This window comes from Peromyscus maniculatus, chromosome 21, assembly GCF_049852395.1.
Source record: "Peromyscus maniculatus bairdii isolate BWxNUB_F1_BW_parent chromosome 21, HU_Pman_BW_mat_3.1, whole genome shotgun sequence".
In the NCBI taxonomy this organism is placed as follows: Eukaryota; Metazoa; Chordata; class Mammalia; order Rodentia; family Cricetidae; genus Peromyscus; species Peromyscus maniculatus.
Window position 1 is genome coordinate 62,209,243 of NC_134872.1, and position 15,674 is coordinate 62,224,916.

A 15,674-nucleotide genomic window follows, 5' to 3' on the forward strand; every position below is an offset into this window, starting at 1 on the left:
CTTTTTCTCTTTCTAATCTTCCGGCAACTCATGATTAGTTACAAAAGAGTAGTGGAGCTTTAATCAGATACCAAAATTGTCTTTGGTAGTTGTTTTGAAATACATAACATGCTAATAAGGTATTCATTAAATTTCTCTTTTCTGTTTCCTTTAAAAAACCCTTTGTATTAGTAAAGCTAGTTTGGCTATTTCAGAGAATGAACTATAATCACATTTAAAATAAATTACAAAGATTACAACAGCTTATTCTTTTGTAGCTTACCTCAAAGTGGGTAAAATTAGGTCTAAGTTTTTGTATAGGACTGCTCCAAGGACAAATACAGATGACTCATCCAATTCTAGGAAGAATAAAGGGGAAAACTCTTAGTAAAACCACACAAAATTACAACCATAGAAACTTCAATCCATTAATCACTAGGTCATTTCAATACTCATTTAAAGGCAAAGAGAAAGACAGGGAGCAGAACGTCATTCAGTCTTGGTCAGGCCGAGGGTAAGTGAGCCCCATCACCTTGCCCAGGTAGTTGTAGACAACAGTGGTTTTGATGGTTTTGAATAAGTATCAATCTTTTTCCTGACCAGGCTAAGATTAGAACCTTCCTCCAGTCCATGAAAAGGATTTCAATTCTCAGTGATATGAGGGAAATAGGCAGCATCTTCAGTAGCATTAAGATTAAGTTCAGGATCACCAAAGGGAGCAATAAGACCACAATTCTTTTGAAGCTAATATTAGAAGGAATTTAAGATACTAGTAGAAGGTAGTCTTTTCTTAGATGTGTTACTTACACCAAAATAATATCTGCAAATAACAGTGCATTTTAAGAAGAGACATGAGCAAACATACACGAAAATGACTTTGAAGAGAAAATGCAATCACATTTTCACATCTAAAGTTAAAGTATTAGGCCATGTAGTTTATTTTGGGATGAAAATGTGAGAGAAATAAGAACACACCAAGCTTAGATCAATAGTTTGTGGTTATATTTTCCCCCAGTCTAATAAATCCTTTCCTCAAGAAAATCTGCTGGTTAAAGACCAATGACAAGCTGTTTACATTTACAAAATAGGTTTACAAACATGTTTGTAAGGGATTTCAATATTATGTGATATATGAAGACATATATGATTTACTAAGTGACCTTGACAGAAATGTTTGGTTCACAGCTCATATTACTCGTCACTATTACCTTTTGATGACACAGGAGTGAAAATGCTTTTTGGAATCACAACTCGATCTTCTGAATTCCTTGCCCAGTCCACCATTCCCTTCCGACCTTTCATTGGGAAGTTGATGTCTGTTAGAACAGAGGCGGCGGGAAGCTTCTGAATGCTGGCCACTAGTTGAAAAAGAAAGAATGCAATCAGCAAATCTTGCTCTAAATGTCACTGAAATCAAATAAAATCTGAGTATACTCAAAATTGAGTTTTGAGGTAAATTTATAGTTTGCAGAGCAGTAAAATATATATATTTATTAGACAGCATAGTTCTTTCAGGCTGGGAACTCTTTCATTTACTACCAGGTTTCTTTGGCTTTGATTCGAAATCACACAATGATGGTCAATGGTGACGGGAGTGTCCTGAGAGGTGTGTTTTTACTACTAGAAATACAAGTTTAAAAATAATTTTGATTTATTTACTTTTACTTTATGTGTATGGGTGTTTTGCCTGCATGTATGTCTGGGTACTAGGAGTACAGTCCATGCAGAGGCTTGGAGAGTGTATTGGATCCCCTAGGACCATAGTTATGGAGGGCTGTCAGTCATCATGTGAGTGCTGACAATTGAACCCAGGTCCTGTGGAAGAGAACCTCATGGTCTGAACCACTGAGCTATCTTCATCCCCTAGAAATACATATTTTAATGCATGTTGAAAGAAACATAAATGATAGGTTTTGAGGAGTCTGAGTGCATTTATTTTATGTAATAGTAATTTTAAATGTATAGTACATGTACCTATATTTACAATAATGTATATAATAAGGTTTAAGATGATAAATACTTAGGCACTTATATATTATATACATTTTACAATTAAGAAATGTAATTTGTCGCCGGGCGGTGGTGGCGCACGCCTTTAATCCCAGCACTTGGGAGGCAGAGGCAGGCGGATCTCTGTGAGTTCGAGGCCAGCCTGGACTACCAAGTGAGTTCCAGGAAAGGCGCAAAGCTACACAGAGAAACCCTATCTCGAAAAACCAAAAAAAAAAAAAAAAAAAAAAAAGAAATGTAATTTGTCAAATTTTCCATAAGCCCACACCTGTTCTACATTAATGCCTCAAGTGTCCCATGGATAATATAAGTGGAAAGTTGATGGGCAAACTCTAAAAGCTATCACAATAGGAAAGAGAAAGTAAAAACCATTAGGCTCTTCAGAAGTGGATTTTATTCTGGAGGAACTTGTAATTTAAAACAAGAGAGGATGAAATTAAGATTTTAACAATATTAGTTGTATAAATATATTACGGCACCCCTGGCTTGGTTTCAAATTAAATTGGTTATGTATTATGGCAGTGCACAGTGAAATTATACTTTATGAAAGCTCTTTGTGGCTATTATACACATCCATTATCAGCACAGGATGGAATTTCATTTGGCCTGCAATTTGACATATTAAGCTTAAAAAGGATTTGCTAACTAAATGTTGAAGGAAAAAAAGGTACTGGATAAGACATAAATTAGTTACGGATGTTAAATGCCATCTTTTGAATAACGAGTGTAATTATTTTAGTTTCTTTTTTTTAATTTTTAAAACCAAGATGATTTCTTTTCATAAATAACCCTACTCAAATGTGCTCAAGGACACAAAACTTCAGCTGTGTACAGAAAAACAGTCAACACGTTGGTAAATATATGTCCTTGGTTGTTGAATTATAATGTGCAAAATTCCATGAAATGTCTTTGACTCTAACTTCAGTTGCCCTTCTTCACTGAGTTTAACTGTCCAAATCCCTTATATATTGGGAATCAGCCTTTAAGGAAATGGAAAGAGCGTGTTAGAGGACTACTGAGGAGGTAAGATTCAAATATTAATTCCTTAAACTACAACTTAGTAAATATGTGGGTTTTTGCTTATGAGACAAAAACAAAGCACACCCGCACAGTATATGCTGTGCGTCTATGGTAACTGGTTGTTAAATCCAGTCATCGTAAGCATTAGAAGATAGACAGGCTTTCATCAATAATAATTTTTTACAGCTTATGGAGCTGAGATGAAATGTGAAAGGATAGAGTGTCTCTGGATAAATAGAGACATCTTCAATGCTCCAAGAATTGCCCTGAATCCAGAAAACTGTGCTTTCACTATAAAACAAGATTTGATCTCTTATGAAGTAAAATAGGTGACTCATGGTAAACTTTGGACTAATGATAGCAGGTTGAATTTAATATCATGTCTTTATTGACCAAGCTCTAAAATGATCCAGGTTCAGTGTAAATGGGTTTCCCCCATTTCTAGCTTTTAAAAACAGTATTAAATGTATTCCTTCCAGATTTTATGTAAGTTTACAACATATCTTAATCGTATTTACCTTCATTTTCTCCCTCTAGCGTTCCTCAGTACCCCCCAACACATCTCCTTCCCAACCTCAACTATCATTATCTTTCTTTTAAGAGTTTTGTTAATCAGAAGCACAAGGGAATTTCTGTAGATGAGTCTAAAAATGTATGAGCTCTCTTCCTTCATGATCCTTTTGCTTCAGCAAAGCAAGACTTACTCCTCAGGGAGCTTATAAGGTTTTACCCTTTGCTATTGTGGAAGTTAAAGAGAATAAAGACTGTGTTGTTCACCATTGTAGTGAGTGTGTTCCACATACAAACTAGAGCTAGTAAACTTGATATATCACCTGAATTTTAGATAGAAAGGGAAGGCATAAGAAAAGAAAACAAGAGAGCAAGAGAGCAAAAGTGTATGGATGAATGATGCAGAGATGAGAAAAATAGATAAACCAAAGCTAGTAAAGAATACAGCCATCTACCAGCTTGTTTTACCCTGGGAACCGATTTTTGCCCTTGACTTGGGTTTTGGGTGTTTCTTAGTTTCATAGACCTGTTTACAGTTTGGGGTAAGTATTAATAGAACCCCCTGTCCATCTTAAAAGTACCAGTTTGAAAGATAATTTTCAGTGTCTGTAGTTATTTGCATAGCATATTCAAAGTGCTTGGTCTCATCCCTCACAATGCATAAACTGGGAGTAGTGGCACTTACTTGTAATTTCAGCATAAGGTACGTGCAAACAGTAGGATCAGAAATTCAAGATCTTCCTGAACTACATAACAAGGTAGAGACTAACCTGGGCAACATGGGAGTATGTCTCAAGTATTAAAAAAAATCAAAAGCAGTAACAATTATAAATTAAGTCAAATTCCACCTTCATTCTACAAACTGTGTAGCTAAGTAAATTCACTGCATTCTCTGTTCCTTAACAGCAACTTCTGTAACACAGGTCTAGCACTAACTAGCTGGCTGGGCTGAGCTATGAGAGGACCACACGAGAAGTACACCCAGAACATAGGAGCTTCTGTGGAAGTGTTGGATATTACTATGGGAGCCAATTTTCATATAACTATGTTTAAGAAAGCTACTCCATGGTTGGTTATGTATCATAATGAAGTATTTAACTTTGGCTTTGACATTATTATTTTTTTTTTGAGTGACTACAGGCAAGAGATTACTTCTTGAGTGTTTTATGTTAAATACATTTATATGCCCATAGGCAGGAACTAGTCTGAAGATAAGCAGACTCAAACTCTAGTGCTAAAATGTAGCATCCAGGGAGATGAAGAAGAGTCCTGTGTACTCTATATTGTTTGTTTTGCCCATAACTTTTCTTCCTTCATTTTCATTTTCTTATATTCTTTTTCTTGCTTGTCTTTTCAGACTGACTTTGCTGGAAGGAATACATTTTTTTTTCTCTTTGCTTTTAGGGGTTGTAGAAAACCATTCAGGTTAAAAATGTACTGCTTTAATAAAGAGAATAAACACTGTAACAAACTCAGTGTTTCTAAAGGAGCTAAGACCCCAGACAGCAAAGAGCCCTTCAGAAGCTCTACTTTCAAGCATGATCCTAAGTGCTCAACGTAGTGAGTCACATTTTGGACCACTCAGTGTCAATGATCACAGGAAACATCCAGGCAACGGAGCCTTGTATTCATGGACATATGTGTAAGGAAATACAGATATGTTTAAAGGCTGTTTTTAAAACTGCCTTTTCCATTCATTATGTCTTTGTGTTGAGTCTCAGACATATTTGAAGTTTGCATCATTTTTTCATGTTCCTTCAGAGGGTACAACTGGCAAGCTGGGTCTTTATGCATCAGTATTAGAAAACTGTCCAGTTATCAAAACGGAATTTCCTGTGGAAAACATCTCTCAAGTTTGTTAGGTAGTCTCTGCAGTTTGTCAAAGTAGAGTATGGGAGCAGGGGAAAATGATGTTTTGTTTGGATATGCTGGGATATATCATTTGGGTTTGCTAGTGTGTTCACAGAGAGCAGACCCATGGAGATGCACTTTTCTGTAACCTCTGAAGTTAAAAACCTTGTGGTTTGTATTTCTATACAATGCTCAATCTTTGGTAAACCAGTGAGAATATCTAAGAAGAAAAGAAGGACAGCTCTTTTCTTGACACTTGCTGACAATTGTTAGGAGAATGGCACTTTCCATTTGCTCCTTAATTTATCCATTAAGTATTTGTCAAAGTTCTCTTCTGTACAAGACACTGTTGTTAACACACCACTTATCCAGAAACCTTAGACATGATATCTCATTTAACATTCAAATCACCTCAGGGGGCATTAGGTTTATCAGTCTCTTTGTTATTATTATCGGGGCCTTTGTTTTTACAAACGAGGACTCGGACTCTGTTTAAGCTTCATTGTTATTATTGGAGCTTTTGTTTTTACGAATGAGGAATCGGACTCTGTTTAATTATGCCAAGGTTTTAAATCGAGCCATGGGGATTAAAATCCCAGTTTGTCTCCTCAGATTCGTGCTGCCTTGTACAGTTTGATTTTATCTAGCATATTAACAACAAATGTATTCTGATTCATTGTACTGTTTCTCACTAAGAACAAAAGACAGATTGAATAATGCAGCTGGAGGCAATAAAAGTCCCACATGTCCATCAAATCCAAACTCGATGTCATTGAAGAACAATGGGATTAAAAAGTAGCATATGCACATTCCTTTGCCTGCACCGTCTTTATGTTCTAAGATCTCCATGAACAATCCCATCTTAAGATGCGGCCACCGTGGTCTGTAGGAAACGTTCAGGTATTTCAAGAGATAGAACTTGAATTGTTCATTCCACTTTGGTTCCCCACCAGCATAATCTTCTTTCCCAAAAGGTGGGGATTAGAATGCTGAAGGCCACAGAGAAAGAAACGGGTGGTTGAGGGTGTGATGCTCAGCTGTCACTTCTCTGGAAACAGCAGCAGTGGTCAGGACATGCTTTGGACCAGTGAGCTCCATCATTTCCATTGCCACCACCTCCACCACCAGTACCAAGTATAAGATGCCTAACTCCTGTGGGCACTGTGTAAAATTTAGATGAGAAATCTCCTTGTGGCTACAAGTTCTCAATTCCTCCTTGTAAAGATAAGATCTTCTGTAAGTAAACTAGATGTGGCATTAAAAATAAGTAACAATGTGGGACTTTTATTCATTCCTTCTTCAGCTTTGTAAGTCTTAAATACTCTATGCTGTATTCAAACTAAATAATTAACTATTTTCAGATTCCCTTCCTGTATGAAAATAGAAACTCTTCTAAATCATTTTTATGTTATTAGCTTCACATTCTATTTTTCATCCATTACCCATTTCAAGTCTGGGAATCTGGACAGTAGAATGCATTTCTGTTTTTTTTCCTTTTCTTTTCTTTTTTTTTTTTCTTTCTAGGCATTGGTGCTCTTGGAGGAACTCCTTTAACCCCTTGGAACTTCACTTTCTTTTGTTCAGCACTGAGAATGCTGATGCACGAGGGTCGATCCAAGGCCATGCACTTGAGTCTTGTTCCAGTAGAATTGTCTGGACCAGAAACTGGTAAATTACAGCCTACAACAAATGTGTCCCCTTGGCTATTTTTCTAGCATTTACAAGCTAAAAATGTTATTCACATTTTTTAAACAATGGGAAAAATGAAGAATAATCCTTCTTGGCATGTGAAAATTATATGAAATTAAATTTTCAGTGGCTGTAAATCAAGTTTTATTGGAACTCAGCAACACCTATGATGTCCTTGTGGCCTTTTATTACTTTCAGGGCACAATGGCAGAGTGGAGCAGTTACAACAGAGATGGTGTGGTTCACAAATCCTAAAATATTTACTACCCAGGCATTTACAATAACTACACCATTCCAGACATATATTTTGGAGAATATGTGTTTCAAAATGACTGTTTTTCTTTAACAAGTCAGAACAAAAATCATTTTAGTGTTGTCATTTACTCTACTGTCCATTGCAAATCCTTTCTGACTACTGTGTTCTTTCCATATTACAAATAACAATGTTGAGAAGATAGATACCCACTGATTATATCAATTTCCTTTCAGTTTCAAAAAGGGTATGTCTGTGTTCTTTCAGAAAATACACAAATTCCCATTTTCGATACACAAATAGTTCAGAATTTTAAACCTATCAGGAATACAGAGTAACATATGAAGATGGTAAGTTATTTTTGCATATATACCGAAGTAGTAAAAACCAGTTTAGAACACACTTTAGGTTAAAGTCCCATTCTTTGTCTAATCTATGAAATTCTGAACATAATTTTTATAGAAAAAGGGGCATTCAATTATAATTAACCAAGTATAAAATAATAGGAGGCTTGGAAAATGAAGCATTAATATTTTCTCACACTTTTTCTTATTACTTTGAAGCGAAAGGTTGATTAAACCCTATCAGAAAATGAGCTTAGAACCTCTGAGGAACTATGGTTCAGCAATAGTAGGCCTCCTTGATAGTGAGTCACACATTCCCCAAGGAGCTCGACGTATGGGGAGCACTTTATCTTGATAGGAGTAAAGACATCATTAGAGACTTAAACATTCATTTGTGAATATATTCATCCAAAAAACTTCCATCAAATTCCAGAACATTCCAAGAACTGCCTTACCATTGAAATTTAGCGACTGCACAGAACACATGAGGTCTTTGTCCTTAAGGTGTTGAATTGAAGTCTGGTTTAAAGAATAAATCCAATCCTCAAGGGAAAAAAGACAACTCAGTGTTCCAGATTGTGATACCTGCCTCCATGAAGGAAATGACTGATGAGGTGGACAACCGGAAGTAGGGAAGTAGATCAGGAAAAGCCACTCTGAACAGGACTGTCGGAAGTGGGTTTAACAGATAGGTCTGAGCTAAGGAGAAAGGAACTGCCTGTGTGGTCCCAGGGCTTATTAAAGGTCAATTATGTTCCAGGGGCATCAGAACAATACAGAGAAGAGAAAAAAAGGAAGGACATTCTGAATAGGAGAAACGGTGAGAGATAAGAACACTGAAGACATCCCAGAGTAACCACGATAATAATATTAATAGTAATAATTGCTATCATGTTAATATAAATAGTAATACCATATTCAGAGTGCTGAGTATTTAGGTAGGGTACAAGGATGAACATGATCTTGGAAGTTACAAGACCTGGAAATTTATATTAATTAATATTTATTAAATTATTAATTCAAAAATCAAATGAGTAATTAATAAGATTAATACACTATATTATATGAAAATATAAATTGGATGCCTTTGCGTTAGAACTAACAATTGGGATATAGATACAAATAAGTTTTCCAACATGGAGAATGTAAAATAACAACATGGAGAACTCACTTATTCAGCAAACACTAAGTGAGTATCGATTCTATGCAAAGCACAGTGATGGGTTCTGGGAATGCATCTGTGAATAATGACAGTAAAGTTATTGCCCTTATAAGACTGGCATAGGATCTGCAAAGAAACATTATGAGCATTATGAGAAATAATTTATAATCTAAAGTTAAAATTCTTCATACAGAAAATTTTAGTTGTTGTATACCACCTAGAAAGTACCTGGAAGCATCCTACCTCTGAAGCCAAGTGATGCTGGGCCTGATTAATTCACAGACAGGAGAAAATTTCTGTAGGTTAGAAAAGCTCACGAACAGTTTTAACTACACAAGAGACCTTAAGAACGAGGGACACTAAAACATTTATAAATTCTGCAGAATATAGGGCCATTTGATATGTATGTAAAAGAATAAAATCTGGCAGACAAATGCTTAGATATCATAAAGTTAAATCAGAAAAAAAAAACCTGCCTTCTAAAACCCATTCAGTGGAGCTGCAATGTGACTCATGACAAATAAATGAATGGAGAAGAAAACTCCCCCCAAAAGACAGTGATTGTCATTGAAGTCTTTACGCTTGGTTGTTGTCATCACACTCCAGAAGGCAACTGTAGCATATGCTCCTTCTAAAACACACTGCTGTGGGATGGTCTGTATGTCAAATCTGTTGCTCTGATTGGTCAATAAATAAAGCACTGATTGGCCAGTGGCCAGGCAGGAAGTATAGGCAGGACTAACAGAGAGAAGAATTGAGAGAACAGGAAGGCAGAGGAAGTCACTGCCAGCTGCCGCCATGACAAGAAGCATGTGAAGACACCGGTAAGCCACAAGCCACATGACAAAGTATAGATTTATGGAAATGGACTAATTTAAGCTATAAGAACAGTTAGCAAGAAGCCTGCCACGGCCATACAGTTTGTAAGCAATATAAGTCTCTGTGTTTACTTGGTTGGGTCTGAGCGGCTGTAGGACTGGCGGGTGGCAAAGATTTGTCCTGATTGTGGGCAAGGCAGGAAAACTCTAGCTACAACACATAGCATGTTGCTGTTTAGTTACAATATCTGCCTAGAAGTATAACATCCTTTAAATCATTATAAGGTATGCACCAAGCAAGTTTACATTTACTTTTTCAATATACAAGGCAGAAAATTTTAGCAGTAATTTTAAAGTTTTCTAGGGCAATGGACTATGGTTAGAGGGAATAGAATAATGTCACCCTAGTTACATATCCAGGCAGTAATAGAACCCATAATTGCCCCTGTTCATGTATTATAAAATAAAAGGTCCATTCCTTGCCAGATACCAAATATATGTAACATAGAATCATGGCAATAAATCCTTAGGGAAGTTATTTTATTTTAGGGAGGAGCATTGGAAAACTGGTGACGAAGTGCCTTGCAGAAGGCCTGCTCATCATGGAACGTTGCTATCCACATGTCAAACTCTAAAGGCAGCACATTTTACTTCATTATTTTTTTTTCCTGATGAGTCATGGTCATGCTATGTAGACCAGGCTGGTGTTGAGCTCCCAATCTTCTGGCCTCAAAGCCTTGGTTCTGAGATTACAGGAGTGTGCCCTCATTCTTGCTCCGCACCTTTGAAAAGATACAGAAGAGCATCCTCCTCCGCCCTACATGGACGGCAGAGTGCTGGTTTCTTTTCTGAGACTGTTTTTCAGTCTGCAAATTCAGCTCAAAGCCTCATTCATACTGGGTAAAGAGGATTTTGGTGAAGATGGAGATGACAAAGTCAGCACAGATTTCCTGGTATAGCCAAATAGAGCCAGACTTTTGAAAGCAGGAAAGACCATGAAAACAGAAGAAAAAAAAACATGAAAATAAATTGTTAAGAGGGACTCATTGCTTCTGTTCTCACATGGTAATTATTACAGAGCCAGACCACTATTGTCATAGAGATAAGCAATTATTGCCATAGAAACAGCTAAAACAAGATTAGTTTTCATAGTGGCACAGACATTTGAGTCCTTTTAGTTGAAGAGTGAAATTGCAAAGGATGCAATATGGTACTTTTACTAATTCTAAATCCTTACAATATTGCACAAACCAGAAGAGACCAGAACATCCTAAAACCTCAAGTCCTCCTTTCAGGAAGCTTTAGAGTTTATCTTTCCATTTATACTCACAAGTATGACTCTAGCTGATTTTAAAGGAATTTCAACAAAAAGAAAGAACCCACCACGGGAAAAGCTAGAAGTTCTCCATGGAAACAAAAAGCCATTCCATGTCCCAGATCACCCTTCTGCTCACTCCCATGTCAGAAAGCATTTCACTGGCTGAAGGCCCTGACAGATCTCCTGAACTGAGAAGCAAAGCAACCGCTCAGCCCTGCAAAGTGCCTCTTCATAGCTTCCTAAAAGCTTCAAACTGATCAACAACCTCATTGCAGATACTAAAGAAACTGAATCAAAAACCTTTATGACTAGGTATATGTGTCAATGCATGAGAAATTCAAGAATTATGCTATATTCTATCAGAGAATTTCATTTCGAGGTTTTGGTTCTCTACTAAAAGATAACTACCCTGAACAATTAAATATGAACTCCACCTTCACCATCTCTGTTACATGCATTGCCTCCTACAGGCTGAACATGCATGCCTTTGGTAGGAAATATGGAAGTTTCAGCTTTCTTTTCCCATGTTTTTCTCAAAGCTCTTGCATATTATTATGCATTTTCTATTGCTAATGTTGTAAAGTGTGGTTTGTGTGTCCTTAGGTTTTAGACATTAAGAGGTTCATCTCAGTGTGGATAAGTGCATAAATATATATTCAGTAATGAAAGTACAAAAATCAAATGTGAAGCTCCATAGCTTCAAAACGACTATACTAACAATGCAGAAGTTCATTGAGATGTAATTTTAGTGTATAATTTTATTTTATTACAAGATTTTTATTAATAACATTTATAAAATAAAAATTAAAGAATAAATAAATACAAAATAAATAATATGGGATAGACACAAAGAATTGTTCCTATAGCAACATGCTCTCTGCTGGATGGTAACTGTAGGAATCAGGACCGAATAAGTAACATGCTCATAATATTTCCCTGGCTAAGATATGTTATAAAATATTTATAACAAGGATAATTCAGTTATCCTTTAATATGTATAATTAGGCAGGAAAAAGTTTTTTAATGGAGTAGTATTTATAAAGGCTATTAGTACAAAAGAAAACAAATGGTCAGGAATAATTTACTATTGATGTAGAAAAGCAGAGCATATGTGTATGTTTCCCAAGAGTCATATTAAAAAGTTTTTAATATAACAGAAGTGGGTTAGTGGGTGACTGGCTGAACAGAGTAATGAAAGAAATCTTTAACTTTTAATTACTGGGATGCAAAAGGAGAAATCATTATTTCTGAAGACAAATCACTGATACAGGACAAGCCACATGAGTGCCCTCCACACTCACAAGGCTGTCAAGACAAATAACATCATGAATACCTGGACATCATTAATTTGGGATCCAAGCTTTTGTTGGATAAGCATAAGGAATGAGGACGAAAGAGAAACATTTTCTATACATTGTGCTCAAATGAGACTTCTGAAAACAGATTTTTGGGACCAATAGTTTCTATTTGGTGCTTTATAGATTGTCATTAAGTTGCATACTCAAAAGATGTGGGCCTAAGGTACCTAAAAAATTCCAAAACATTCTATTATTAATTAGTGGCAAGACAAATGAGGAAAAAGGAGTAAAACCTATTAAACAGAGATTTAGAAATGACTATATATGATAATACAGCAGAGCAGTTGTTCAGATTAGAAGTTGGGATAATATCAGGATAACATAGAAAACCTTGGGAGATTTGGGTTATTTAAAATAAGAGAGAATACCTATTCATATTGCTTAAAGACCTTCAGTGACAAAAATATTATTTGCTGTGGGATGTTCTGTATGTTAAATGTGTTGCTCTGATTGGTTAATAATTAAAACACTGATTGGCCAGTAGCCAGACAGGAAGTATAGGCGGGACAAGGAGAGAAGAGAATTCTGGGAAGTGGAAGGCTGAGGCACAGAGTAGCTGCCAGCTGCCGCCATGGGAAGATGTTAAGATACCAGTAAGCCACAAGCCACGTGGCAACTTATAGATTAATAGAAATGGGTTAATTTAAGATATAAGAACAGTTAGCAAGAAGCCTGCCATGGCCATACAATTTGTAAGCAATATAAGTCTCTGTGTATTTACTTGGTTGGGTCTGAGTGGCTGTGGGACTGGCGGATGAGAGAGATTTGTCCTGACTGTGGGCCAGGCAGGAAAATTCTAGCTACAATTACTGAATAATGATTTGATGAATAATTGTGTTTTTGAATGTAAGTATATAAGACAGATAGAAAAGCATGGATGTTTATGTAACTACTTTTCACACCAATTTACTTAGAAATTGGAAGCCTACTGATATTACAATGTGATAACTAGATTAGTGTTTTCTACATTGAGGTCTAGAGTTCTAACTGTGACATTAGTACTTTCACAAATAATATTTTAAGTGGTAGGGTTAAAATACTTTCAAAACCATCCTTCAGTTACACAACAAGCAACTTTCATATATTTATAATTGTTAAAAGTTTTTACTTAACACATGCTCTTACAAAGTACAAAGTGTAACACAGTTGACTGGCTCATAGTTGGGCATGGTAGATTTTTAGGAGTTCTTCCATTGTTAAGTATACATGACTTAAGTATAAGAAGATACACTAACATTTCAGGCCAAACATGGCTTATTTAAATCCAAATCATAGGGAAAACATGGCTTATTTCATTGTTTAACTGGCAGTTTAATCTGAGGCACAGTTTTATAAAATCATTTTATAACTATTTTCATGCCCAGGGGTTCCACCATGATGGAATGATGGTGATGACTTCTCTGGAAAAATTGATCAGATTCTCTGAGAACACAAGAGAAATGAACATAAACAGTAGGAGTAAGGACTTGTATGTAAACGAGAAAACTCAACACTCACGCACACACTGGACTCTAAACTTTAGAGACATTTTAATAGTCACATGATAGATTTCTAACTTAAACTGTCCTAGATATGCTATAGGGAAATGTCCCTGAATGTTTATTTTATGTCTCTTGTTTTACCTGAGACAACTTGAATACCCAGTCTCATGAGATCTTCCTGCATCAGCATCCACAATAGCTTTGACCTTGGATGTAACACCCTGCCCAGCTAAGAATGTCCTCTTTCATTAGTATCCCATCTAAACTGTTGTAAAATCTGCCAGATTAACTGCCTGGATAACTTCTCATCATTTCCAGCATCACCTACCTCAAACCCCTGCATCTTCTCAATGTTCTCAGCTACATCACTCACATCCCACACAACTTACTATTTCCCACTTTGTAGTCACAATAATCCACTAAATGTCAGATCAAATCATGCTGTTTTTCTGCTCAAATCTGCAGTCTTTCTCTTTCTTTCTTTCTTTCTTTCTTTCTTTCTTTCTTTCTTTCTTTCTTTCTTTCTTTCTTTCTTTCTTTCTTTCTTTCTTTCTGTTTTTTCTTTTTCTTTTCTTTTTCTTCTTATTTTCAGGTATTCAGTCAAATGCCTTCCAATTCTCGTTTCTTGTCACCTCTTTGACAGCCTTTCTTTCATGGTCACACTTCAGCCACCTCAACATTGCTGGAGTTCTCCTGATACTCCAGTGTATAGCACTCTGTGTGCACCATGGTCTTTACATACTGCTTTTGTTCTGTTTGAAGTGTTCTGTCTATACATGCCATGGCAGCTTAGGTTCTCAAGGTCTTCCTGCCATTTCAAATATCACTGGTCGGAGGCTGTTCCTGACCCTGATGAAATGGGATCCCTGTCTTCACCCTGTATTTCTAAACCTGGTAGATTGCTTTATTTCTCTTCACAGCAATTATAACCATTGAGCATATTGGATGATATTTGCTTGACATGTGTCTCATTAATATGAAACAGAAATTTCACAATTCCACAAGAGCAAGAGTTTTGTCAAATTCATTCACTGACAAAGCCTTAGAATGGAAAACAGAACATGACAGGCAATTAACGAGAGACTGAGAAAATATAAAGTGAATTAAATACGTGAATCATTACCAACCTACTGTCCTGGCCCTGGGACACACTTTAAATTGGGGATATTAACTTGGTATACAAGAGCCCATTCATAAGCCCCTAGTCTGCTCGTGCCCAGAAAAGTTGAAATGCCTTTTTTGTTAACCTACACTTTCCACCCCAAGACATTTGGTGGATCAGTGGATCAGATGTTAAGTGGATCAGTCAATATTGTGTGTGAAAATTTCTATTGAATAAAAAAGAGATAATTTAAGGATTCAGTGTTGCATGTCATACCAAGTCTTATCTTCAAAAGACTTAAACTATTTTCTCAACAGAAGCTGTACGATGGTAAGAAACTAGTACTTTAATTTTTTTCCAACTTAAGGAAAATTACTCATTAATTCTAGGTGTCTAGCAAGACTCGTAGAGGGCTGAAAGACTGGGAGAACCTTACACATTTCCCATCTAGTCTAGCTAACCGAACTGACGTCAGTAGTAAAAGATTAAAAAAAAAATACATGCTAATGTCTCTATTTTGGGGGCTTAGTGTCAACATGTGTCTTGTTTTTAGGAAAGGAAGCAAAGCAAGTGATGAGATGTGTGAAGCACATAGCTAAGCAGTGAGAGGAGGAAAATAAGATTCCAGGGAGGAGCCAGGCTTTGCCCCCAGCTACAGCATCAGACTGCAAGGCCGTTGCTCCTCAGTGGAAGATCAAGATGTGGTACTGAAGTATTTATTCAAGTTCATAGTGAATTTTAGAAATTACATGGATTTTATGTTGATGAAAAGACACCGT

The 15,674-nt window shown here is 36.4% G+C and overlaps 1 protein-coding gene across 4 annotated transcripts in view; it reads right to left on the bottom strand.

Moving 5' to 3' along the window:
- Window positions 1–15,674, bottom strand: part of Adgrb3 (adhesion G protein-coupled receptor B3) — a 732,632-nt gene that overhangs the window by 342,001 nt on the left and 374,957 nt on the right. For all 4 annotated transcript variants that reach the window (XM_076557962.1, XM_042265766.2, XM_076557963.1 and 1 more), the window contains 2 exons: window positions 1,188–1,337; window positions 263–338 (listed from right to left, as the gene is read on the bottom strand). In XM_076557962.1, coding sequence (XP_076414077.1) covers window positions 263–338; window positions 1,188–1,337 — 226 coding nt within the window. The remainder of the gene's footprint in view (window positions 1–262; window positions 339–1,187; window positions 1,338–15,674) is intronic.